The sequence below is a fragment of the Bombus impatiens genome, unplaced genomic scaffold (assembly GCF_000188095.3).
Source record: "Bombus impatiens unplaced genomic scaffold, BIMP_2.2 scf_0131, whole genome shotgun sequence".
Taxonomy (NCBI): domain Eukaryota; kingdom Metazoa; phylum Arthropoda; class Insecta; order Hymenoptera; family Apidae; genus Bombus; species Bombus impatiens.
In genome coordinates, this window is record NT_176550.1 from 596777 (window position 1) to 621706 (window position 24930).

General features: G+C 42.4%; 1 protein-coding gene across 1 annotated transcript in view; it reads left to right on the top strand.

Annotated features, from left to right (window-relative positions):
* The window catches only part of LOC100744121 (diacylglycerol O-acyltransferase 1), a 91763-nt gene that overhangs the window by 57810 nt on the left and 9023 nt on the right, over nt 1-24930 (top strand). Inside the window, exons 6-9 of the mRNA XM_003486716.4 lie at nt 558-713; nt 8093-8267; nt 9569-9677; nt 19953-19997. Coding sequence (XP_003486764.1) covers nt 558-713; nt 8093-8267; nt 9569-9677; nt 19953-19997 — 485 coding nt within the window. The remainder of the gene's footprint in view (nt 1-557; nt 714-8092; nt 8268-9568; nt 9678-19952; nt 19998-24930) is intronic.

Genomic DNA, 24930 nt, shown 5'->3' on the forward strand with positions numbered 1-24930 from the left:
TTTTTTTTTTTTTTTTTTTTTTTGAATTTAGAAGGAACGTAGTACGCGCCGGGGATAACGAATGCCATGGATTTTTCAGAATTTGTTTAATGAAATTCTCGGAAAGTAAATTTTGCTTCGTCTCTCCTTATTCGTTCTTCTTGATTAAAGATCGGTAAGCTCGAGGCTATTGTTTCGTTTTTACTTTGTTTGAGAATCCAATGTACATATCGACAGCCGCTCTCCGAGTAATCAGTTTTTACAGATGGCAAGAGGGCGAATTAATTAACTTTTACTCGACAGTAAGGGTACTAAAAGGAAACGAAAAATTGTATTAATATCTCTTCGTATATTTGACTTTAACAGCGTAGACGATCGACGTACTTGTAACTTCTTTCTTTGATTCAAAATGTAGACGAAAAACCACGTCGAGAGGTAACGATTTCACCAAGATTGCCGCGAATATTATCTTTTGAATTTTCCAGACCGTGGTATACGAAATAAAATTGCGATCGATGATAAGCTGCTACGATAATTTGCGATATTATACATACAATTAATTTTGTCGGTTGTTTCAGTCGGTGCCATGTACGTATGTATGCTGTACGCCATCCTGTTCCTGAAGCTATGGTCGTACGTACAAGTGAACATGTGGTGTCGTCTAGGCGGCCGAAGAAAGGCAAAGAGCCAGGGCAGAATGCGACGGAAATCTTTGTCGTGCGATAATCTACAGTGTAAGTAGACAATGCTCGCGTAATTTCGCTTTGACACCGTATTTTCCACTTCCTTCCTATTCCCGACGTTTTATATTCAAGAGACTTTTGTATCAATTTGCGGTTGCATAATAACTCGACGGCGCGACGTTTATTTCTATCAACGATATCAATTTATCGCGTCGAACGAAACGGCAAACGTTATTTCGGAATGCATGGTACGCGCATCCCGGCATTTTCGATAACAACTATTACGCATTCCCTTTACATTGTTTCGTGCTTTCGCGTAACACCCTCTAATTTTACGCGAATACCGCCCGAAAAACGTCGACCATCGGGCGTGTACAGCGTATGCGCGTGGATTTTTGGTCGGCCGCCTCTGTGACGGGGCTCACACGAAAATGCTTGTTACAAGTTTTTGGACGACTGGTTAAATCCCGTGTGCAACGGTTATACACGTTTCGCGACCAGCCAGACTTGGTTTCTATTCTAAGCGAAATTAATTAAAGGAACGCGACGAGTAAAAAAGCAGAACAGCGTGCAGGATTTGTTGCCTCTATTCTGATTTATTTCTGGATATCAGTTTTATATATGTTTCTCTTGAGATCGATATCCGACTGACTCTGTTTCTTCTTTCACGCTACGATGCATTCGTGAGTTCAAAGTACGCGATGAATTTATCCTGAAAGCTAGCCGATGTAAACTACAAATATTCGTGACGCGTAATAGACTCTGACATGCATACATTACAGCCTACACGCGCGTCTTTTGAGCGTCGCAATACAGTCCTCCACGTTGTTGGTATTTGTTCGCTCCTGAAGTTGCATACAGAATGTCCTGCTTGGTCACGACGCGTGTGCACATCCCAGCTTGGTACGCACACAGAGAGCCGTAGTGGAAGAGGCGAATAATTTCCACCCAATTTAAACTCTCGATCAGCCTCGCCTCTGTTTCCGGGTATTGGCCGGTTAGGTGGTGGTATATCGATTATTCAGCCCGGCAAAGTCAAATTATACGAGCGACCTTTCCCCAATAAACTCACCGCATGGAATATTAACCCTTCTCCAACCTCCTACGTCACGGTCTCCTTTCGTTTCGCCTTCCCTCTGTTTCTCCCTGTACGGGAGATTGGTAGTACTGCAAAGACCTCGTGTATCATTGTGACGCGTTATGACCCTCTTTCGTGCAGTGGAAATCTGTTACACAACTCTTCCGCTTCCATAGAGACGCTTTAAGGAGACTTCGAGGGCTGTAGAAGTCACTTAGAAAAAATCAATCTGAAAAAATTACTCCCTCTATGTTCCACGAAGCCGCGTTCACCTACACTCGCCCGTTTAATCGCGTCGTATTTCTTTTATGCTGGTATTATCGTTGTCGAGATTGTGCTCCTTTTATTCGTGATTCTGCAAATAACGATCTTTATTCGGTAAATAAGCGATTACTAAAACTTTTGGTAGTTGAGATTCGGAAAGAAGAGAAATCTTTTCTTTGCTCTCGTACAAAGGCAATGTTTACCGTTGCATTCTTACGTTTCTCGTTGGTATTATTTGCTCCACTTATTGTTAGTCAAATAATCAAGTAGAACATGGAAAAGAGAATCTCACAATGATGCCTGTATGCCTGGTTCTATGAGTACGATGTACCGTTACGCTTACATAAAGAGACATACCTCTGACGTTGCTGTTTGCAAATTCGATTCGAGTCCATTTGGTAGCCGGTTCTCTTCTCGTTTCCTGAGTTCCTGTTCGCGGCCTAGGCTCGTTAATCAACGCCAAGATAATGTGAGAGGAAGACATAATGGTGGATGCATGTGAATGGTGAGTCGCGGTACTGATACCTTTCCCGGAAACACGTGGTACAGATGTTGAGAAATGGTCGAACGTTAAGTATCGCGCGGTAGGATAATGTAGATGTTAAAACGTTTGACCATAGCCGACCGCCGTTTCCTTTCAGACATAGATGCGCAATTACCATGATTATTCATCGGCCCAAGAACGAAAATTTCAGACTAAGAAAAATTAGACGAATGTTAATTCTTCGCTAGATCGACTCCGCTGTTCGATCACACATAACGTTACCAAGCGAAGTATGAAAAGCGCCGCGGGCTGATATAATTATCGAAATTCGATGGGACGCCTGGGTTGCGGCGAGCAGAGCACGCATCACGGCCTCTACGATCGATTCTCTTGATCGAATCGAAGTGGCGCGATCGACGAATGCATCCTAGCTACGGCGGAGCCACGAGCGCGTGTATAATCCTGCCTCTGTACCTCGTGCCGTGTAATTTTCGTCCTCTGCACCCTTTCTGCTCTCTATCGGGCGAACGCCAAGGCAAGCCGTATTATTGCGTCGCATAATGACGGTGTTGACTTTTGCGAGCGTTACGTTGCCGCGCGTACGCGACTTTCGCGGAAGCTTTTTATCTGTGACATTTAAATGAGGATTTAGGACACAGATAAAAAAAATGCATATAACGTGCAATTTCCCTGATATTCGATATTAGCGATCCAATGTGAGTAAAAGTGTCTGTAGGGTTTCTCCTATTCTCTGGTTTAGATTAAATGTCTTGATTATTGATCTCTTTATACAACTACACACGTTGGCGTATTTTAATATAGAAAATTGTGTCCATGTCGGGAACGATCTTTCCATTTTTATGTAAGTACCATGCAGAAGTCATTTATTCTCTCTTCCGTTTCATCGTATATTGTACCGACATTTTGTAAAGAACAGAGTTTCTGTGTAACTTTAAAAATTTTCTTGGAACAAGTGTGGTGAATATCTACCTATCTATGTTCAACCAAGTTGCGATTGCGAATAGGATTTCACTAAAAAACTGACATTGAGGGTAGCAGTTTGTAGCAGAAAAGGATTACATATCAATGCAATACAATACCCTCTTGACACAGAACAATATCAATTACAAATATTACAGGATGCTTTGAACCACTTTTTAGATTGCTCCTTAAAGAAAGAAAGAAATTTTTTAATTGGAAAATGAAAACTATATATACCTTTTCTCAAATTTTCCATATCTGAGACGTACCAAATGCTATGTAACAAGAATTAATGAACAGGAATGTGTAACGAATGAGTAAGCTAATTTTTAGTGATTAGATTTTGATGTACAAACGAGCTCTACTAATCCTCTATCGAGGAATTATTGTTTACACTTATGTTACTTGCCTACAAACTGATGATATCGTCAAATAATGAGATCGAAATCGAACAGTGATTATTAGTTCACTACATGCCGCACTGTGATGTTCGTATCAATCGATTGGTTAAAACGAGTTCGATGGCCTTTCTCGCCGAGCGTTACTTTCAATAAGCAATCTTCTCTAATGTCTCTCTTAGCCAGCGCAAAGCGAGAAAGTCCTTTCGGAACGTAGACACGAACAAACGGACCTTGCCGATCTGTCGAGTAAAAATAAAGCGGAAACGGTCCGGTCTTGAGCCAAACGTGGTTCGTGGCTATCCTTTCGCGTGCCACGTCGCCATTCCGACCAACGAGTTCCTGGTGAATGTCGTGGAGTTTCCTTAGGAAGCCCCTTTTTTTCATCGCTTTGTCGAGGGAAGACCGCGCTGTCGTGTGATAGTTGTTTGCAGAGAAATTTGAAAATTTTTGCAGCAAGCGGGATTAATAATGTATGAATGACGAGGGAATTTGCAGAAGGTATTCATTTTCGGGGGGTTTTAACATTGTGGCGTGACGCTCCTTTTTGAAATGTTGGCAGTTTTTAGAATTAATATCCTGTTCATCGTCGTAGTCATTTTTGGACAACCTTGTGTAAGTGAATTCGTGATAAAATATTTAAAGTATCGTGCTATTTAGGAGTATGAAAATGGACTATAGTTGGATGAAATTTTATTCTTCAATTTTCAATACGGGGATTTATTTAATTATATTATCTACATTAACGATTTTATGTAGTAACATAAAACTTGTTTGCTAACTTCACAGAGATGGAAAATTTTTCGTGGATTCACGTCTCTCATGGATGCAAAAATCGGCTAGTTAGTGGTAATCCCTTACTTTCACGTAATGAGCAAGACGAAAATCTGGAAATAATTATTCGTTTGTAGGGAACATTTTGTTCTATAATATCAATGTTATACATAGTTCCACATTCTGACCAATTCGTTCATTAAAACATACTAAAACCACGGCTGTTGGTATTAATGGTAGTAGCATGAAATTCCAAACCCATTGTGGTTATACTGATATCTTTCTGATACTCGATATCATTCTCACACGTAACCCAATAATGATGTTCAATAGTATCTTAAAATCCTTCTGTAATAAATGTAAATTTTTTTTCTGTAAAAAATTTTCAGAATATGAAAAATTTAGTTTTTTTTTTAAATATCGTACAATTGACCCTATTTTTGCAACAGTTTTTAGTTTCTGGTTCTTCAAGGCCATTGTTTTCAAAATTTCTATCGTTTACGGTTTTAAATATTATACTTACGCAACGTTAAATATGCCGTCATATATCATGTGTCGGGAGAAGAGAGTCGTTTAATGCTACTGTCGGACGAATTTCCTCTAATTTATTACTCCGTTGACGTCCAACCTTTCGTACCGCGAGCTCACGGAAGCATCTACGCGTCTAAAATCTTCTTACATGCCGGTATCACGGGCTTCGCAGCACTCGCGAGAACTACGAACCCAACAAGTTCGCACCCCTCTGTTCTTATCATCGTGGGGTAGCAAGCTGGATGTTACGAGATCGTGCAGGCTTTCATTCAGGGAAGCAATTTCTATTTTTTTCCAATTTCTTCGAGAGATTAGAATTTGTGTTATTTTAGGAACTTGTATCGTGCATAGTTTATCGATACAAGTTCCTAAAGTAACAAGAGTTCTAATGCCCAAATCTATATCCGGAACATTCGATATTTTCATCCAAAATTAAAAGATTTCGGTAGAGGTCAGTTACTTAGAATAGTTATTCAGAGTTTCAACAATTACACGCGATTACGTTGAAAATGAGTCCTTGAACGATAAAATTTTTATAGAATTAACCGCGTGTCGATTGCTTACGCATATCTGTTGAGAATTGCGGATCCTAATTGCCGAAATAAAAGTAAAGGAACACTAAGGTCACACTTAGAATTCATATTCAAATAGTTTTAGATTTATTTAATAAATGATTTCCAGGATCTTCGTCGATATCGACATTTGCACGCGTCTCAGTACTCTCTTTGTCTCACCATCTCCTATATCACACTGCCAATGGAACAGTTACATTCATCTGTTTTTTGAAATGCCGTGCACACACATACTTCCACACACTCATATTCACATACGTGTGTCACTACTTCGCGGCCAATCTAATCTAGCACGCAAAATTATACATATCTCAATAATATCATTGTTTGAGTACTGCCGATCTATGATACATTGTGACTCATGACGTGATAAAATAGAACCGGTTGGAACTGTGAAAGAGCCAGCAGCAAGTTGTCGAAGAAAGCGACAAAGGGAAAAGGAAGGCGAACGATCGAACGGAAGGATCGCACAGCGAACGAGAAATCTCACAAATTAAGCTTGAGCGGTACAAGAGACGAAGCTTCCGACCGATAGGATTGGCTGCAATCTTCGACAAGGCAATCCGGCGAACCCGTAAATTTCCTGGAACAGTGCGAACCGAGCCTAACAGACCCCGGCTGTCTCGATACCAGTTGGCCACAATTTCCCGACGACATGGAGATCTAATTCTAGAAATTTATTTGCCCGATAAACTGAAGGTGTTTTCAGGCGGATCCTCGAAACGTTCGTGATTCATTAGCCAACGGACGGTTTCCAATCCATGGACGTCGTTTGCAGAACATTTTCTTTCGAAAATACCCGGGTCACAGTTGCCAGCCACTTTCCGACGTGGTTGTTCCCGCGAATTATTGCACGCTGATTCGTATGGTAATTAGAGGAACAAAGTATCGCATAGAAACCGGTTATCGACCGTAATAAATTCCGAAAGTTCCCGAGACTTTAACGACACTTTTCGACTCCTTCTGGTTATTACATTCGATATTGGTCAGCAAAGCGATCGAACAGTCCTTCGATATTTTGACAAAGAGATCGGTTATAGCGATTCAATTCGATTAATATATTTCTCACTCATTGGAACACCTATTGCGAATCAATCAACAAATTTCGACGATGGAGCAATCGCACCAGGCACGAGGATCGTGTATTAAAAATTCCAATCGCATCTCTGCAATGGCATTGCTCGCATGGAATCCTCGCGATATCTCACGGTTTATCGCGCACATCGGTTGATCATCGCGCGGCATCGTATTAACTCGAACAACGACCAGACGAAACAAGGAATTCCGTGCTGTTCGGTATTGAGTACCAAGCAGCCAGCCACCGTGCTGGGAAAAAAACATGACGGAGAATAAATGAAGCAGCTATGAGATCAGTGGAATAAGAGCGAGAAAGAGGGGACAAGAACGGAGCAGAAAAACGGAAGTGAGACGAACGAAAAAGAGGCAGGAGGAATTTAATTTGGACGAATTCTTGGGCACTTATTACCCGAGGCGAGGGCTCGAGGCCCATGGAACGTCGCTAGGCGTCGTTCCGAACGTCTCTCGTCGGCACGATGGTACTCGCGGCAGTCACGTCGATTTCCTCCCGGTTGCAAACAGCGTTTTGGACGTTGAGCGTGTCGCAACGACTCGAATCGGACCGATCGCTCGGTTCCACGGCCCTTTCCGGGTAACAGCCGGCGCGTAACTGAGCTTATTTGAATTCCAGATTGGATTATCCGTTGGATTTGGATAAATGAGGGGATTCTATCAGTTAGCTATTCGTGCTGGCAGGGGATTAGGCGCATAGATGAGAATCGGTCGCGTTTCGAGTCAACCAACGAGGAAAAATTTTCCGCCGATCCTGGCGAAATTTTGTCGTGGTATACACTACCACGCTTTAACGTGTTCCACCGCCTTCATATTGAAATCGTGTAATAACGATGACTACCGTAACAGTCGCGTAGCAATTTGAACTTACGTCGCACGAGGGATCGAAGTTTAAATACTCGCTGGTTTTTCTTGGAAAGATTAAACTACACCGGCTCTTCCCGGTCCTTGGGGATGCACGGAATGATTCTCGAGCACTGCACGGCGGAGCAACTAACTTCCCGGGTACCTTTTCATCAAATTCCCCGTTGAAGCTTTCACTTTCTTCTTTTTTCCTTTTCTTTCTCTCTTCCTATCTTCTTTCCTTCCTTTTATTTAGTCGATTTTTGCTTTTCTCCGGTTTTGGCCCGGTTGCAAGCACGAGAGGCTGTCCAAGGGTTCGCGAAATTCCTGTTGCTTGCCAGCCGTGGCGTGTGATTCATCGCTGTAATCTGTTTTTTCTCCCTTTAGTCTAACGCGGATACGATTCGTTGTTGCAGCTTCCATCGCGAAGCAAAACGGCGACCTGGCCGACGACTCGAAGCACAAAGTAGACGGCATGGTCTTGGTGCAATATCCGGACAACTTGAATCTCCGTGATCTTTACTACTACATCCTGGCGCCTACCCTCTGCTACGAACTGAATTTCCCCAGAACACAAAGGATTCGGAAAAGGTAAATAGCGAGAGGTCGAATTTTTTTTTTTTTTATAAACCGTTTGATCAATACATTTTAGGAAATATTCGAACGTTTTAGTTTTCCGTGCACGGTGAAATTGTCGGAAAGATTTTTAAAACAAAGAGAAGAGAAACTCGAGGTATATTTTAGAACCTCTGGTATCATTGGATATTCTACGCCTGGAATATACGTTCTATAAAACATCCATCATAGAACAGCCCAATATTGCCTTTTTTCTCTCTTCGCATATTCTATTTTTGAAAATATAGATTTAGTTTTAAAAGAAGTAAAACCTGTTCCAGTATCCTGCTTTTAAGAAACTACTTTTTACTTAGTCATCTTAAATAATCGACATCGATCGCTCTGAAAAAGGTATGTTCGGTTAAGTTGTTAAAATCACTAAATTTTTTAACTGCAGTTTACGAGAAAATTGCGCAGCTGAAGTTGCTTTTCGTTCTAATCTCCGCAGCGTACACATTTTTCTACGTAAGAGTGGTAGATCTTGGCCAGGTTTGCACGGCACTTGCCGAAAAAGTTTCCCTTCTTCCTCGGTTTCGGTGGTGCACACTTCCTTTTGGAAGAGAGAAACGAAAGGGAAGAAGGCAAAGTTGGCGAGCGGAAATGTTCGCGAAATTAGATTTAAGTGGGCTATTGTTGGGAAAATAGAGAGAGGGTACGTTTGGATGGACTCGCCCGGAGGCAAGGTGATGTATTCCTTTTCGTGCTTCCGGGTTCGTACTTCCGATTGTATCCGGAATCCCGGAGATTTTCGTGGAACACTTTCCTCCGTCTGTACGGACGTATTTCGACGATGCATACAGCCGCCGCCGCTGCCGATTCGGTCGGATGGAATGCATCGGCGAAAGAGAAGTCTGTGGCTGGCCGACGTTTCTTGCCACCGGCAGTTGTTGGCCCACGAAAATCCCAGGGACGAATTGCGACGGGGAAAAGAAACGTCATATCGCGTGATTCCCTCTTGTCGAGTCATATTTTTGGATTTTCTCGGCGAGCGTGGCGAATTTTCGACGTACACGGAGTGTGCATGATAAGAGAAATGTAACCAACGTGGCTAATGTATTATTTGCAGAAAAGTCGTGACGTAGACTAAAAAGACGTGGCTGACTCTGTTTGACTAACGTACGTGGAAATGGGTCATGCTTTTACAGGACTAGAAACTCTCGGTACATTTTCTCCGAAGCGAAATAGTATATTTAAACAAGGGACAATATTTTTGTTTTACTACGTCCGCGTTGAATGAGTCTGTAATTACGTAATTCACGTTTTACTTATCTGTGCAGATTTCTAATTAAACGAATCTTGGAGGTGGTGGTCGGCTTGCAAGTAGTCATGTCGCTGTTCCAGCAATGGATGATCCCGTGTGTGAAGAATTCGCTAGTCCCATTCAGCGTAAGTGTTTCATTTAGTCTTTCATATAGCCCGTTAAATCCTCTGTACAACGGCGCGATGGAAAAATCTCATTACGCTTGGAGAAACGGCCCTCTAGAACATCGTACATCATAGAAAACAATTTTCCATTTTCCTTATCCGTTTTACTTTCGTGCTCGTTGAACCAGTACCGCGGTACTAGTATCGCGGCGCTATGCATCACGCGTTTATCCCTTTTATTCTTTACTCGAAATAAATAATAATCTATCGTTCGATATATCGACGTGTATCGCGAACGTTATTAAGGTGGCTAATTATTTATACGAACGGTCGTAAATAAGATCTAGGAGACTAGCCATTGGAAGCAAAATGGCTCCTAAGATAGTGAGAGTGGATGAACAGAAGTGTAATTTGGTTTCAGCAAATAGGTACGATCAATCTTTCTTGTAATTCCCAGACTGCTAGCTACGATACGCACAAATATATGGTCGACCGACCCCAACCTGTTCTATCCAGCCTCTCGCACGCCCGTTCCTCACAGAAAATCCCCATGCACCCCTGGGTAATGACATGTTTCTACGCACACCGCACAATAATGGCCCTGACGACCCATCAGTTTTTATCTCGTCAGGCTGTTAAGCGGCCTCTTCGCTCCTCTTTTTCCAGTTATATTTGACATGCTGGATCATTTGTTAGGAAACATGGTCGTGAGGCCCGGCTCTCGCAAAAATCTACCAAGAATTGTACGTGTATCTCGCCACAGTCGACTGTAATCAGGCTGAAGCTGTAAATATGGCGGATAAGCTAGTTGGACAATTTGGACGGAATGCAACTTGGAGAATACGATTGTATCTTGTATTATTGGCGATACAATGGCGCAGGAAAATAACGTCCGTCCAGGGAGAATGATAAAGTTAAATGAACAACGACATTGATGGGCAATTCTGTTTGATAATTCAGTCGATCTGTGTAATGGTGTGGTGTATTTTCGGTGTAAATTTCGTCGATGGCAGGGACAAGAACGGAACTTGAGATCGTGAGCTGGCAATTAAACTCGTTCATTCTCGTCGATTGGTCGATTTACTCGTTGCCTCGTTATTCGTTATCGAATCGCGGCGTATCTCGGCGTATCTGTTATTTACAGCCGCCAAATCGCAACGTTGCGTTGTCAAAAAGTCGAAAGAGAAGAGTTACGTCGCTTTCATATGGCACGGTAAACCGCGGGCGTGTTAACTCGAAAAGGGGTGAGAGACTGTAATGTCGCAAAATTATTTTTCACCTAGCATTGGTCCGACACGAAACAGCCACCACGATAAAGACAACGGCGATCTCGTGCGCGTAATGAGTCGACGGCAATTTTGCCAGCACGTGAAATTAGCGTTGCGCGAGCAGCAATTGCCGTGGAAACAATACGAAGAACCGGCAAACAACGTACTGACGTTGCCACCATTTTTCACTAATTTTTTTCCTCCTTTACCTTTTTGCTTCATTTTAATTTGTTCGTCCCTTCTTTTCATCTTTTATTCCTTTCTACCCTTTTTCACCGCGTAACTCTTTACCTTTGGTTAACGGTTAAATCGCAGACGTTCCAGTTCGTTTCACGGTTAGTGAAGTACCGGGGGTGATCAACAATTTGACGTTTATTCGTTTAATTCTGTGACATTAATTGAAAAAATTCAACCAGGCTGCGGTTTTGATTGTTCGTTAACGAGGAGATGAATAGCTCCGCTGCCAGTGTGCATCGGTGGCAGAAATTTCCCGCGCGTGTTCGCCCAGTTCGTGGATTTAAATGGATCCTTTTACGCGGACAGTTTTAACCACGGCTGATCCGCGCCGGACATCCGCGGTTTACCAGCTATATCCATAGATGGCCGTATAATGTAGTCGGCTGTTACCAATGCGCTACCATCCTAAAACCATCCATTGGAAATTTTGGTGATTTCTTTGTTTCGAATGGTTCGTCACGTGTATGCACATTTTTCTTTCCCGCGAGAAAGATCAAGGGTTTCACGCAAATGGAATTGATAACAGGAATTAGTAGATACGTTCGTGTATGGTCAGATGTTAAAATTTAGAATATCACAAACACAGTTATTCCAGAGTTGTTCTTAATGTTTCTCCGTACCGCTTAACGACGCTTTTCACTGTACACTTCATTGACAACCACCACACTCCACTTTTATTACCTTCTTCTCTGTAGAATGTTATAAAACTATTCAAGAAGTTTCCAGCTACTCGTATTTTCTTTCATAATTAATGGTACTGGCTAAGAGAAGCGTATTCACGATGTCGTACATTTTTTATGAGTTCCAAAATTGAAATATTATCATAGTGGAAGGTACTTAGGGAAACACTTTTCGGAAAATCTAATATGCTACTTCTCGAGAGTAAAAAACTGAAACTTCCGGTTAATATACTCTTTTATTCGCTTTGTCTGCGCAACAAAAGATAATATCCAGATAATGAGTAGCCAGTCCAGTCTCGCGGCAGCTTTGGAGGGTGCGCGGGGCGTGTCGTCGCGAAGTAAAAACGGAAGGCGAAGAGAGACGGGGCGTAATTACAATGTGATGAGCAGCGGGCGCAGTTATCAATTCCCGTGGATAGCCGCGATTCATTGGCGCCCGCTCGCAGAGGAAAGCAATATCCACGAAATCGATTTCTTCTCGATGCCCCTCGGTGTCAGGCTTCACGCGACAGTGATAGACCATCGCGAAGTAGGTCGAAAGACGGAGACATTTCCCCCTGCCAGCTGGCCGGCAACGATCAACGACGTGACTGTCGTCTCTGCCATCGTGATTCGCAATTATCGAATCCAATTTGTCGGCTAGAAAGGCAGTCGAGGTGGCCATACTGAACGAGAAAGGGAGAGAAAATGTTGAAAAAGGGTGGGGACCGGCGTTGCGATCGAAGATAGAGAAAATGACGAGGCGGACGACGTGGAAATGGATAGAGAAAGAGCTTGCCACCCCGGAATTAACTCTCGTGCACCTTGCACGGTAATTACTTGAGTTCGATCGATGTCGTCAGTTTCAAGATTCCTTTATAGGCTAGGGGAAAAACGAGACCGAGAACAATATCTCTGGTTAGTTCTATTGTTACGTCAAGATTTAACCGTTTCTATTTCTATTTCTATTTCTTCGACACCATCTTCTTTACCGTAGGATTTGGAATCTTACAGTTATAGGGAATCTCGAACAATTTACCAGAAGCAATTTGTCCTCGATTGAAAATCGTGTACCGATGGAGCTCGGCTTGTTCGGGATCGACGCGGAATCTCTTCTTGAACGCCGGTGCTTACGTCGATCTACTGGATTCGATGCTATGGAAACGTTTAATAATCCGTCGGAGAATAGGTGAGCAGGAAGAGAACTGCTCGAAAAGCACCGGCGGGACAAGGAACTAGCGGGAACTATCTAATCAGCGGTACCCAAGTTTTGACTGGCTGTCTTGGCCTAAGGGCGACTCCTGTTGTTACCAAGTTCTGTGTTCCAAGTGTCCGGTTCTAGTTGTTTAAGGGCATGCTACCGTTTAAGGCTTGCTCAGTATTCGAGGAAAACGAAAACATTATGCGTCACTAGAGTTGGAATATTCTCGAAGTTTACTCGAAATTATGTCGAGAGTATTGTCGAATTTATCATTGTTTATAAACATAGATCTCATATCGTCGTTGCATTTGAGAATATTTTTATCTGAAAGGAAATTGGAGTTTTCTTTTTAATATTACTATGTATATCACTCCAGTATATTTTATTGTACCATATTCTCAATACTATATATGTATATATATATACCACGTTTTCGTAGTAACTGAAATTTCTCGAGCAGTTCTGTCGAGTCACACTTTCTAAGAAATAGTCTGCACGCTTCTACTTTTCTTACATTGATCCCATCCATCTTGGGATCTTTTTGTTCTGATCGTTCCCCAGATCTATATATATGCTTCAACTATAAGTTACAATAAAAAATTGCCCGTTTTCTCTTTTGGTTTCAAACTCCAATAAAATGATCTGCTATTACAATTGCAATTGTTAATTGCACATGATTACGTATACAATTTGCATGCAACTTCGCTATTGATACATTTACATTTCCCACTTTTTAATTACAAGAAATTTCATTAAAGCGTGTTCTTTTTAATTAACAGTGTACATTAATTTACTTCTCCTTTAGTAGCTTCGTTGACGAGCCACTGAACGTAGAGTGCAAAACAGTATCGAAACCGAAGTTAAAGTCACCCTACCTCAACTATCAGGAACATCATCGAACTTAGTATTACTAATTAACACGAGCACAACTGTCAAACGAACTTCTGTTAACAAACTTCTCGATCATTCAGGTATTAATGGCTATTTATCCGTATCTAGTGAGAATAATATTATTAATTACACCTGGATAGAATCACGTGTCTGTTATAGACGAAAGATCGCACGTACATACGTCGTAACTTAATCTTAATCAGACATAGCCACTGTTTGGTTCTCTATATGGTTAACATAGCCGGATAATTAATTATTTGAACGTTTACAGGTTGACAAGGATAATTTTTTCTAAAGGATTTCACTCAGTAACTTCGCGCCACCGGGCTACCAACTTATCAATCTCAAACGTCATTAGGGTTCGTGTTGCGCCATAGAGGTGATTCATGTCATTGGCGATTAAAATCATCTGCGGGTCACGCGAGTCATCGATGTCGTATAATTTGTACTCTAGGTATAATTTGTACTAAAGGTAAATAGGAGTTTCACCGTGTGAAACGGTATTCTGCAAGGTGATAAGATTTTTCAGTCTGACGCGCATACATAACATTGATGGTTAATAGCGCTACCAGCAAGAGGCCATTCATCTTATAGGTCATTGAATATTTTCTGTTTGCCGTGACGTGTAAATAGCCGGTTGTACGTTTCGCCTATCTTTCACGGCGCACATCCCTGCACACGAATGACTTCACACTCTAGAGCAACGGTGACGGCGTGGTCGCATCGAACGTCACCTTATCGGCTCGACGACGTGCTACTGCTTAAAGGGATGAACGTTTAAAGGATTTTCGAGGGTGCTGGAGAGTGCACAAAGGATGGTGAGTCAGTGGGTGCAGGCTCTGCAGCTTGGTTGTTCGCACTTTCGAGGCCGTTGACGACAAAACGGATGAAATATCGTATCGATTTCCCATCATGAATGGTCGTAAACTGCCTCCTTTCTCTCTCTCTCTCTCTCTCTCTCTCTCTCTCTCTCTCTCTCTCTCTCTCTCTCTCTCTCTCTCTCTCTCTCTCTCTCTCTCTCTCTCTCTCTCTCTCTCTCTCTCTCTCTCTCTCTCTCTCTCTCTCTCTCTCTCTCTCTCTCTCTCTCTCTCTCTCTCTCTCTCTCTCTCTCTCTCTCTCTCTCTCTCTCTCTCTCTCTCTCTCTCTCTCTCTCTCTCTCTCTCTCTCTCTCTCTCTCTCTCTCTCTCTCTCTCTCTCTCTCTCTCTCTCTCTCTCTCTCTCTCTCTCTCTCTCTCTCTCTCTCTCTCTCTCTCTCTCTCTCTCTCTCTCTCTCTCTCTCTCTCTCTCTCTCTCTCTCTCTCTCTCTCTCTCTCTCTCTCTCTCTCTCTCTCTCTCTCTCTCTCTCTCTCTCTCTCTCTCTCTCTCTCTCTCTCTCTCTCTCTCTCTCTCTCTCTCTCTCTCTCTCGCCTTCTTTTTTACTCGCCGTGGTATCCAATCTTCTTCGGAGGCCGTGACTGCACGCACGTCAACGAACATTTGAGAAAGGAAAAAAATCGTGTCCGACTTTTCTGTACATCGACGACTTCCAATATTTTTATTTTCACCCATTCACTCATTCTTCTTCTTTTTCCTCCTCGTGTCGGCTTTGAGCTTGAGTATCCTGCTAAACATTGTCGTTTGAAAGGAATTTTCAGTCTGTCGGATATTTGTCCGGTTCCATCTAAGAGGTAAAACGACCAACAGTGACTGGAGATGACGGAAGATAAAATACGACAGGTAAAAATATCTCAGCTCGTGGTAGTTGAAAAGCCGATCGTCCATGTGCGGTTGATAGCCGTGATTATTGCAAATGAAACGGTATCCTTAATAATTTCGCCCGTGACACGGGCAAGAAACCAGACTATTCTATTTTGTCGACTTGACGCTGTTTCCTGATATCTTCAACCGGAAATTGAGGTTCTGTTCACTCGATCGTTAACGAACTTCCATGAATATTCCTTTCAGCATTGGACATCGAGTATCGAGAGTTATACGTATCGAACCGTAACCAAACGTCAACTCGAGAGCAACCGAGACGGGAAACGTATCGAGAAGACCTTAATTCTTTCGGCTTGTTCGTGATAACAGCGGCGTACAGCTGACAGACGGGAAACGGGAAGAACTATTACTTTCGTTTACACTGTGATGGGAATTCAATTACGGAACGTAGTTTCACGGTTGCTCAAAAACGTATCTCCACCGTCGATCTTCCCTCCGCTTTGTAGAGAACTAACGTCATCGCTGAATGGTACCGTTGCGTCCGTTATGACATTTAATAAATGACAAGAGCTAGGAGAATTGATTCGACGAAAAATAACAAGAGAGAGAGAGAAGAGAGAGAGAGAGAGAGAGAGAGAGCGAGAGAGAGATTGTGTGTGTGTGTTCTTCCACGTCGTTTGCTCGAGCTAACATCGGATGTGCCGCGACCCTTCTCTCGAAATTACTCCTAATTTTTCTGCCGCGAGTGACGGAACGAGATGAAGGGAAGATAAAACGCACACATAAACACTCTGTGTATAGCAACGATTCCCTCGATTGCTCAGCCATTGTTGACTCGCTCGGAATTCAATTCGGGGCTAGTGAATCGTCAGTATCTCGAGAATAATCGTGGTAGCGCGACAAGAAGGTGTTCGTGGATGCAAAGTCGTAAATCTCTGATCGCTAATTGAAACGATATCGCGCAAGCTTCCACGGCGGAGCTGTCCTAGTGCGAGTAGGAAGGAATGGCTTCTTCCAACCGTTTCTCATTTCTTCTTTTTGCTACTCGTCCCTTCTTTCGTTTCTGTTTCTCTCTCCCTCCTTCTCTCTCTCTCTCTCTCTTTCTCTCTGTCTCTTTCCTACCGAGTCTGAGAAGACGCTTATAGGACCCTCGCGAGACGAAAAGTATTCGTCGCGTTTCATTCTAGTGAAAGCTAGTATTCAGTTTCAGTGGTGTAGACAACACCGTTCGTGGGCTCGAGTTACGACTACTTTAGTAGCTCGAGACCGTTGGTGTTTCCGTCCGAGACGGCTTATTATAACCCTTTCCACCCCAAGGTTTCTGGCCTTTGACTCGGTCAGAGACGATCGATCCACATGGCACACCATCTCACGCGACAAAGAAAGAGAAGAAATAGGAGGATACGAAAAGATACGATACATTCTCTTTTTATTTTCGCTTCGAACGCCTCTCCACTTTCCCCTTCTGTGCACGCGGTGAACGCGACTCAAGCTGTACCATTCATTCGGGAAACCTCTCGAGCCAACCAAGCATCCTTTCAACTGGAAATAGAAACGCGATCGTTCAAGATACCGTCGGTTTTTCGGCGAAGTTCAACAAGTCCTTTTTCGTTTCTTGGACGGGCCACGCGTCATCGAACAATGACATCATTTTTTACAAACACAGAGGGAAGATAAAGCAGTTCCTTTCGGACCTTTGATCGCTTTTAGGGTCAAAGGGTTTCCAACTGAAGTGACATTAGCATGAAGCTTTATAACGCGTACTTAATTTTCTCGAGAAACGCGATGCCCTGTTACAGTCTCAGAGTGAGTTAAAAAGTGAATGTCAAAGGTATTACTTTTCCTAGAATGTAGTACTAATGAAAAAGGAAGATTTCGAGGAAAATTGTTATACTTTTAATCAGCGACGTCTTATCAAAGTTACAAGAACTTTGTTAAACAAGGTTTTGTTTAGCCATTGACTTTACTCACGCTATATATAAACCTGTAAACATATATACCTGTAAACTTAATTAATTCCGTTGGAATACTACTCAGAAACTTCGACAAATTTATATTTATAATATTTTGTTTCTTTTCGATAAAATTGAATGTTCATTCGGTGCTTCATTGACGACGGTTCTCATTATAAAAGACCAACATGAACAGATCAATTGTTTGTTGAACAATTGTTTATTTGTTTACAACAACAGATTGTTTATTTGTTTGTAAACAACAAATGTTTATCTAGTATTTTTAATTTTATAAAAGGGTGGTATATATTTTACATCACTTTGGTATAAATATATTATTTTTTAATTTAATCCTCCATTAACGAGCAAAAGTCGATTTATTCTGTATTTGTGACAGTATTTAAACTCCGTGAACATTTGGCAGGTTTACGATCAAACGATTAACTCATCGCTTCCTTATCGTTCGTCAGATTCGTAGAATAGAACAATCGAAAGAGCTTTCACACTTTTTCCGTTAATTATATTCATCCACGAATCTTGATATCCGCTCACGAAACGTCAATTATCTTCTTTGCGAAATTTTTATCGGTCCGATCAAAACGATTATTTAAGCCCGAATTCATGGAACATCTCGTTAGCCAGTTCGAGCGTTCCCAGACCGCGCGGGTCCCCTCAAATTAGAATATTATATTCCGGGTTTATAACGAACATGCATCAAGCACTGTAATTACGAATCCCACGATGCATATAATTATACATAGTTTCGTTTTAATCTGCGAAACGTTGGCGAAATTGCCGTCTCCGAAACGGAATCGAATTACATTCAAATTGCACACGCATAATTTCATATTTCCCCGAAACTTTGCACATTCTTCATTCGAACGAAATTTTATTCCACGAATCGTTGTTCTGTTTTTTCCCACTCCTACATTTTTCCATTCCTTTTCTTTCTCGGCGATTTTTATCCTCCGTAAAAGTCTAAAGATTACATGGTCACGAATACACCCGCTGTATTTCTGTATTTACGTAAGCCTGAGTGTATGTGTGCATACAAATGGCGTGTTGAAATCGACAGGAGGCTCTTTAGGTATTTATTTGTAAGCCTGGGTATATAAGCACCGTGAGTTCTCGTGTTGTGCCATTCGGAGAGACCTCGACAAACCGCCACTTAAGCAGAACGCCGGAAGGGTAGTTTCCTTCCCCTGTATTCAATTAGTACACCGCACGAAATATCAATTCCATTGCTGGAAAGCTCCTTCGACGTTTTCGAGTGTGGGGGAATAAGAGGATACTTTCCAGCGACCACAAGTACTCATTGCGCCCAGTTACCGAACGCTGTTAATCTATGGAACTTCGTGCTCTCCATTTGGTTTATCAGTCGCCATTTCAATTGATGTACATTTGCATACCCTTTATAAACCGAGTATTGTTGCCTCCATTCCTTTAAATGGCAGTTTTTAAATTCTGACGTAGTATCTGAACCTCCATTTTCAACTTTTTTAGCTTTCATTCCGATATGATGTTAAGAACAACCACTGTCTTTTCAAAAAGAAAAATGGTTAGCGATTCGTGTTAAATAAAAGAGACTCAGGGGTTGTAGAGTATAGTGTATAAAGTGGATTCTTTAAACGTGGAATGGTATTTCAGAGCTTTTTACAGGAACGTTTTTCTTTATCACGTATAATTACGATACCTTGCTACATGACGCGGATCGCAGGGAGGAAACATTGGTAGCATTATATTTTCATTGGAAAATATACAACGAATATAACGCGAAGTATGATAAATTTCGAGAATATATTTCCATTGTTTCTACCGCAATGAATAAATATAAATATTAATAGTTACACAACTGCATCTACGTATCTGCATCTATGTATTTCGCACGCTTGCCGAAGATATACTCGGAATTTATTTTCAAAAAATACTATTCTTTCAAACAAAAAAATACCATCGTATATAGTATATTGTGATATAATTTAATTTTTCTTGTAACTGTAGCAAATATTTTTCTACCGGCCAAATATCGATATGGCCGAAGAATCTTTAAACATCTCAAAATATTTTCAAATTCCATGCAATTGTGCTTACATCACTGAATTTGCAAGAATTCCACGCCAGCTAATTATTTCGAGCTAATTTTAATTACGAGCCACTACTGTTCATCGCGATCATTGTGCAAAAATTTCTGCGCGTACTGGGCGAATTCCGCTACATATTCCGCAGGTTTGAATCCAATTAGGAACTTTCGTTTCGTACCATTCTTTCACCCAACCCCCGTCCCCGTCCCTGCAGCTCCCAATTTCGGCCTTTTAGTTTATTTATTTTCCCTTATTTAGCGCTCACGTGACTTCCTTTGTATTAATGATCGAACTTCGTTTATTTTCCAGAATATGGACGTGGCGAAGGCTTCCGAGCGTTTGCTGAAACTGGCCGTGAGTATAATCCAATTCAGTTGAAAACAAAGTAGGCGCGTTCTGTGGACCAGAAACACTTAAGCGCTTGCATCATCGAAGCGTGATTAAATCTACGAGAATTCGTATCTTTTAATGTGAGAACGTCTTCGTATCTAATTTTTTTTTTTTTTTTTTTATGAAATGCCAACAACGAGCACAAGTCATTTGTTTTTAAAATGCAATCGAAGACAAAAGTGGACTGTAAGCATACGTATGCATCAATGAAGTTTAATCCAACTATTACTAGTGTTGTATGTTTAAGTTTTATTTATTATATATACTTGTAGCACATAAATAATCTAGTAAATAATTGAAATTAATTTTGTGCAAACAAATCGTATTTGACGAAACTTCATCGATACCTATTTTCGCTACTGTCCGCTTATTTTTGCCTCCGACTGTATTTCATCGGTTCGCGATAAGAATTCCTCGAAAAATAGTAAACGTGGAAACCACGTTCTCTCGTTAGAATTACTAAACCTGCCTCAAATGAACGTTTCCTGTTTCCAGCCAGACTCGTGGCGCGTATTTTCTCTCAGCAACGTACGAACTTATACCGACGCCTGTGCGAAACATTATTGCACCTGTGTTCTCCGCGAGATCCTCCTAGAATCGTTTGCCATCCCGTCGCCATCCGCTTTTAGGCGGAAAGCCTCGGAGCAATATTTGCGAATTCAATCTCCTTTCCTGTTCGCGAACTCGTCGGTCCTCGCTGGAACAGTGAAAGCGATGTGCGATCTCGTAACGTCGAGGACCGGGAACCGTGTCGTCGATAAGTATACCACTTAATACAGTGCGTCGTTGCAAACCTCTGGCGCGGATAGACACGGCGAGAACGTTTCAGTTTCGATTTGGCGAAACATGGCTACAACCGTTTCAATGCACTCGCTTGTGAAACTTTCGGCAGAAAGTACGAATTCATGATTCAACTTTCGTCCTATGTACAGCCGGCCGTGCACCTTCGCGTCGTCGTCTCCGCGTGAATTATACGCTCGCAGAAGTCGTAGAGACTGCCGGGTAACGGAGTTTTCCTGTAACTCGTGCTGCCTTTGCCATCGATAATCGAGCCAGCAACTCGAGGCAACCGCTCGAAGGGAGAGCTATTCCCCCTCTTAATAAGATATTCTTTCCTCTGTCGTGCCGGAGGCGACGTTTTCCTCCGCGGGGGAAGTTGCTTCGTCGATTCCGGAAGTGGAAGGCAATGTAACTCCGATGCGGCACGTATACGTATAATTCTCTTACGAACTTCGTATTTCCTGGCCGGTGTTCCGAAAGCAATGGAGAAGCTCCGAGCGCGTCGTCGACGAAAACATATAACAGCGGGAGGCCACGTCCGCCATCTCGTATTCGGAGTACTTTCGTTGCCTTTAAAACGCGTACCAAGGTAATTTCATGAAGCTTCTCTCGCATCTTCATTTTACTTGGGTATTCCTCCCCACCCGATTGTTTCACTTTGGAGGCGGTGTTGCTGCGTGACACCAGAAACAGCGATCGCGAAATACGAATAGTTTGTGATATCTCCTGGGCGTCGTTCATTTGCAAAGGGCTTGGGAGCTTTAACCCGCGTAGTTCTACGTGTATGGATTTTATCGAGTTTCGAATGGCGAGGGGAAATAGCCGCGTTATCCTATAACCGGCGACGTAAACTCGGAAAACACAGCTTCATAATTTGACACGTAACATTTGCGGATACCATTAAAGCCACGATCCGATACTCTACCTCCCATCCCGCCCACCTCCCTTGGACCGCACTTTCAATGCGTTAATTAAAATTTTCACTTCGGGTTTACAGCGATAACAGTACACAGTCTCGTGTAGCATGTTGAAAGGGGTCACACGATGCGTAAAATACGCGTCGGGACTGGCGTATCAAAGGAACAACGCGTCCATCATCAACGATAAAAACCATTAGATTAATTCTGTATAATGTGATATCGCGGAACGCTGTTATTCGCGTACGAAAAGCCGACGGCGATGTCGGGTGAAAATGGGGGATTGGGGGTCACATTAATGGAAGGGTAATCAGAAAAATGGATTTTCGAGTTGACCCCGTCCACAACATTTTCCTGTATTAACGTGAAAGCCATGTTCGGCTAGAAACAAGTGTCGTGCAAATAAGCAACCCCTGTCGTCGATAATGGACGAAGGATTTTTAGCCCCGCGAGCGCGGGAAAACCGTAAATGTAAATTTATGGTCCGTACCGGTGTTTCTGTGACAGCCTCGTCACGTATAACTAATATGCCTGACAATTGAAATGTTTAATATCGGTCAACGTGTTGGAAAGAGCCGTGCATTTTCGAAATATTCGCCTTTTTATACGATATTCGTTTGTAGTTGATATATTAATCGAACGACGAGCCAACGCTCGCCAAACAAAGGATCGATTGGCACGCGAAGAAGAATATGTATGTTCTCTCGTTTGAGAGCGAGGAAATTTGAACAAGCACTCGCCAATGAAATCGTACAATGTGTACAGCATGACTCTTACGAAATGATTGATGTTGTTCCCTTCGAATCTCGGAGATTCCTGATGGAATCTTTCTTTTCACTGCGTACTTCAGGATTTTAAATTATACAGATCGCAACAAAAATCTTTCCATATCGATCGATTCTTTCTAAAATTCTAGAAAACGTGTCCTTAACATTCAGTTTCATCGATCTAAGGAGATATAAAGATTTGGGGTTCCGATGGAACTTTTAAATTCGTCGTTTCCACTACTTCGGTCTTTCTTAAATCTACCCAACCTGGTCGACGAATCGAAAGAAGTTTGTTCAACTGGATAAAAGTTCGCTTGTCTCTGTAAAAGGCTACCAATGCAGTTTATCACAGACGTTTAACAAATATTCTGCATTGTTTACCACACAGCGTTCGCCAAAATGGCATAGCTTCGCTCATCGAAGACAATCGGCTGTGTGCCAAGAATCACCCTGTATATTTTACTCGCGTCTTCGCTGTTGTGTTGGAGGCAATCTGCCATGGCGTCCATCGAGATCGTCAGCCCGATTCCATTCGATCGTCGTTACCCGTGCTCGTTATTCTCTCGTTAGTCCGAATGCTCCAGATCGAAGCTAGCCAGCCGTAGTGTTTCGATCAGTGAACCGGACTCGGTGAACCGAATTCAATTATATGACTTGGTCCCAAAGCGACTACCGCGAATGTCCTCTTGGAGCGTGTATAATAGTCGTGTTGTTGGTTGTTTGCGATTAAAACACGCCAGCCGAAAAGTCACGCATGGCTGAGCTTTGCTAACAAATTTTTGCCGGGTGCCAGTTAATTGGACCCATCGCGTCATTAATTATCGACGTCTGCGGCTCGACGTGTAAACAACAGTCTAGCTAGTCTGACGTTTTGCGGAAAAATCAACCACATCTCTCTCTCTCTCTCTCCCCCCCCCTCTCTTTCCCTCTTTCTCTTCACCTTCGAGGATTATTCGATTTCTCTGCAGGAAAAAAGCTCGATCACGCGATCAAATAATTTTGAAAAAGGGGATTACTGGGAAAAATCGAAGAGCAGAGGATCGAGTCGACTAGTAATAACCTTCTCCAAGAGCGATATCGACACAAGCTTTAACTGGAAGATATAAGTGGTTCGGTCGAAGGTTCCTCGGGGCGAACGCAACGAAAACTCCTCTTCCAATCTCATAAGTCACGCCACGAGAAGGATTGCTCATTCTTGAAGCGCCTCTTTTGTCCCCTTTTGTTTTCTACCTTCGCCGTATCATGCTGAGAGCGAAGCGAGAAAGAGAGAGACAGAGAGAGAGAAAGAGAGTGGAAGAAGTTTGAAACGGGAAAAATAATTGTTTGCCGATCGAAGGAGCGAAATCTGCGACAACGGAGGGTCTGCAGAAGAAAAGAAGCCCTCGAGAGAAAGAGGAGACCACCTCCGGGATACACGAGCCTGATACAGGATCGAGAGAATCCTTATTTTCGTTTACACCGCAAATAACTGCGAGGCTGTTCGCACAGACCACTGACCATGATCGTCGTCGGTTAATTGCGGTTCTTATATACGAACCTCGGTTGAACTTGGAAAACAGAGGGTGGCAATGTTCGACCAAGGGGATGGATCGGTGTGTATAGAGATGGTCGCGAAGAGGAGGTGGTTTCGGTACTGTAATGTAGGACGAGACTTTAATCTCGTCGTAATGGGGAAACGCAATTTTCCTGCAGTCCGTTGCCAACGAGGTCGTTTCCTTAGATCGATCTACTTTATACGAGCGCGATCCTTCGCCCCGTCCACTCGTCGCTCGTTTCGGAATCTCTTTGACGCGCGACAGCCCCTCTGACGAAAAAGACGAAGTACCAGGTGAAAGGAGGGGAGGGGAAGACCATGGGATACACAGACACTCTCCTTTTGCTCTTTTATTCGGTGTCGACCATGTGCAGATCGTGTCCCGTCCTCATTGCAGTTTCCCCTGCGTTAGACTCTAATGTGTACTTTATGTATATATACGGAACGAACGATCGATCGATTTCTATCAATAATGTAGGCATATTGGATTCAGAACTACGACCAGAGAAGGGTCCATTGAATTTCCGATATGTACTTACTCATGGTTGAACGTAATATAGACACGATCGTGATGGGTGGTATCGTTAACCGATCGGGTAAAAGTGGCGGATAAGTGCGATCAACGATCGTCGTAACAGTTTATGTATCCGACTTGCGCTGATTGCTAATTCTTTGGCAAGATTTATCGTCGTTCATTATACTATTCGCAATATTTTTGACTATTTTTGTTGTATCTTAATCCTACATTTTGTAACTCTAATAACGTATACATTTTGAAAATTCTTGAATTGTTAATCGATACTCTTTCCATTTTCCTCGGAATCTTTACCACGTTTCAGCTTCGTACTCTCATTTTTTTTTTTTTTTTTTTTTTTTTTTTTTTTTCTTTTCTTTTTTTT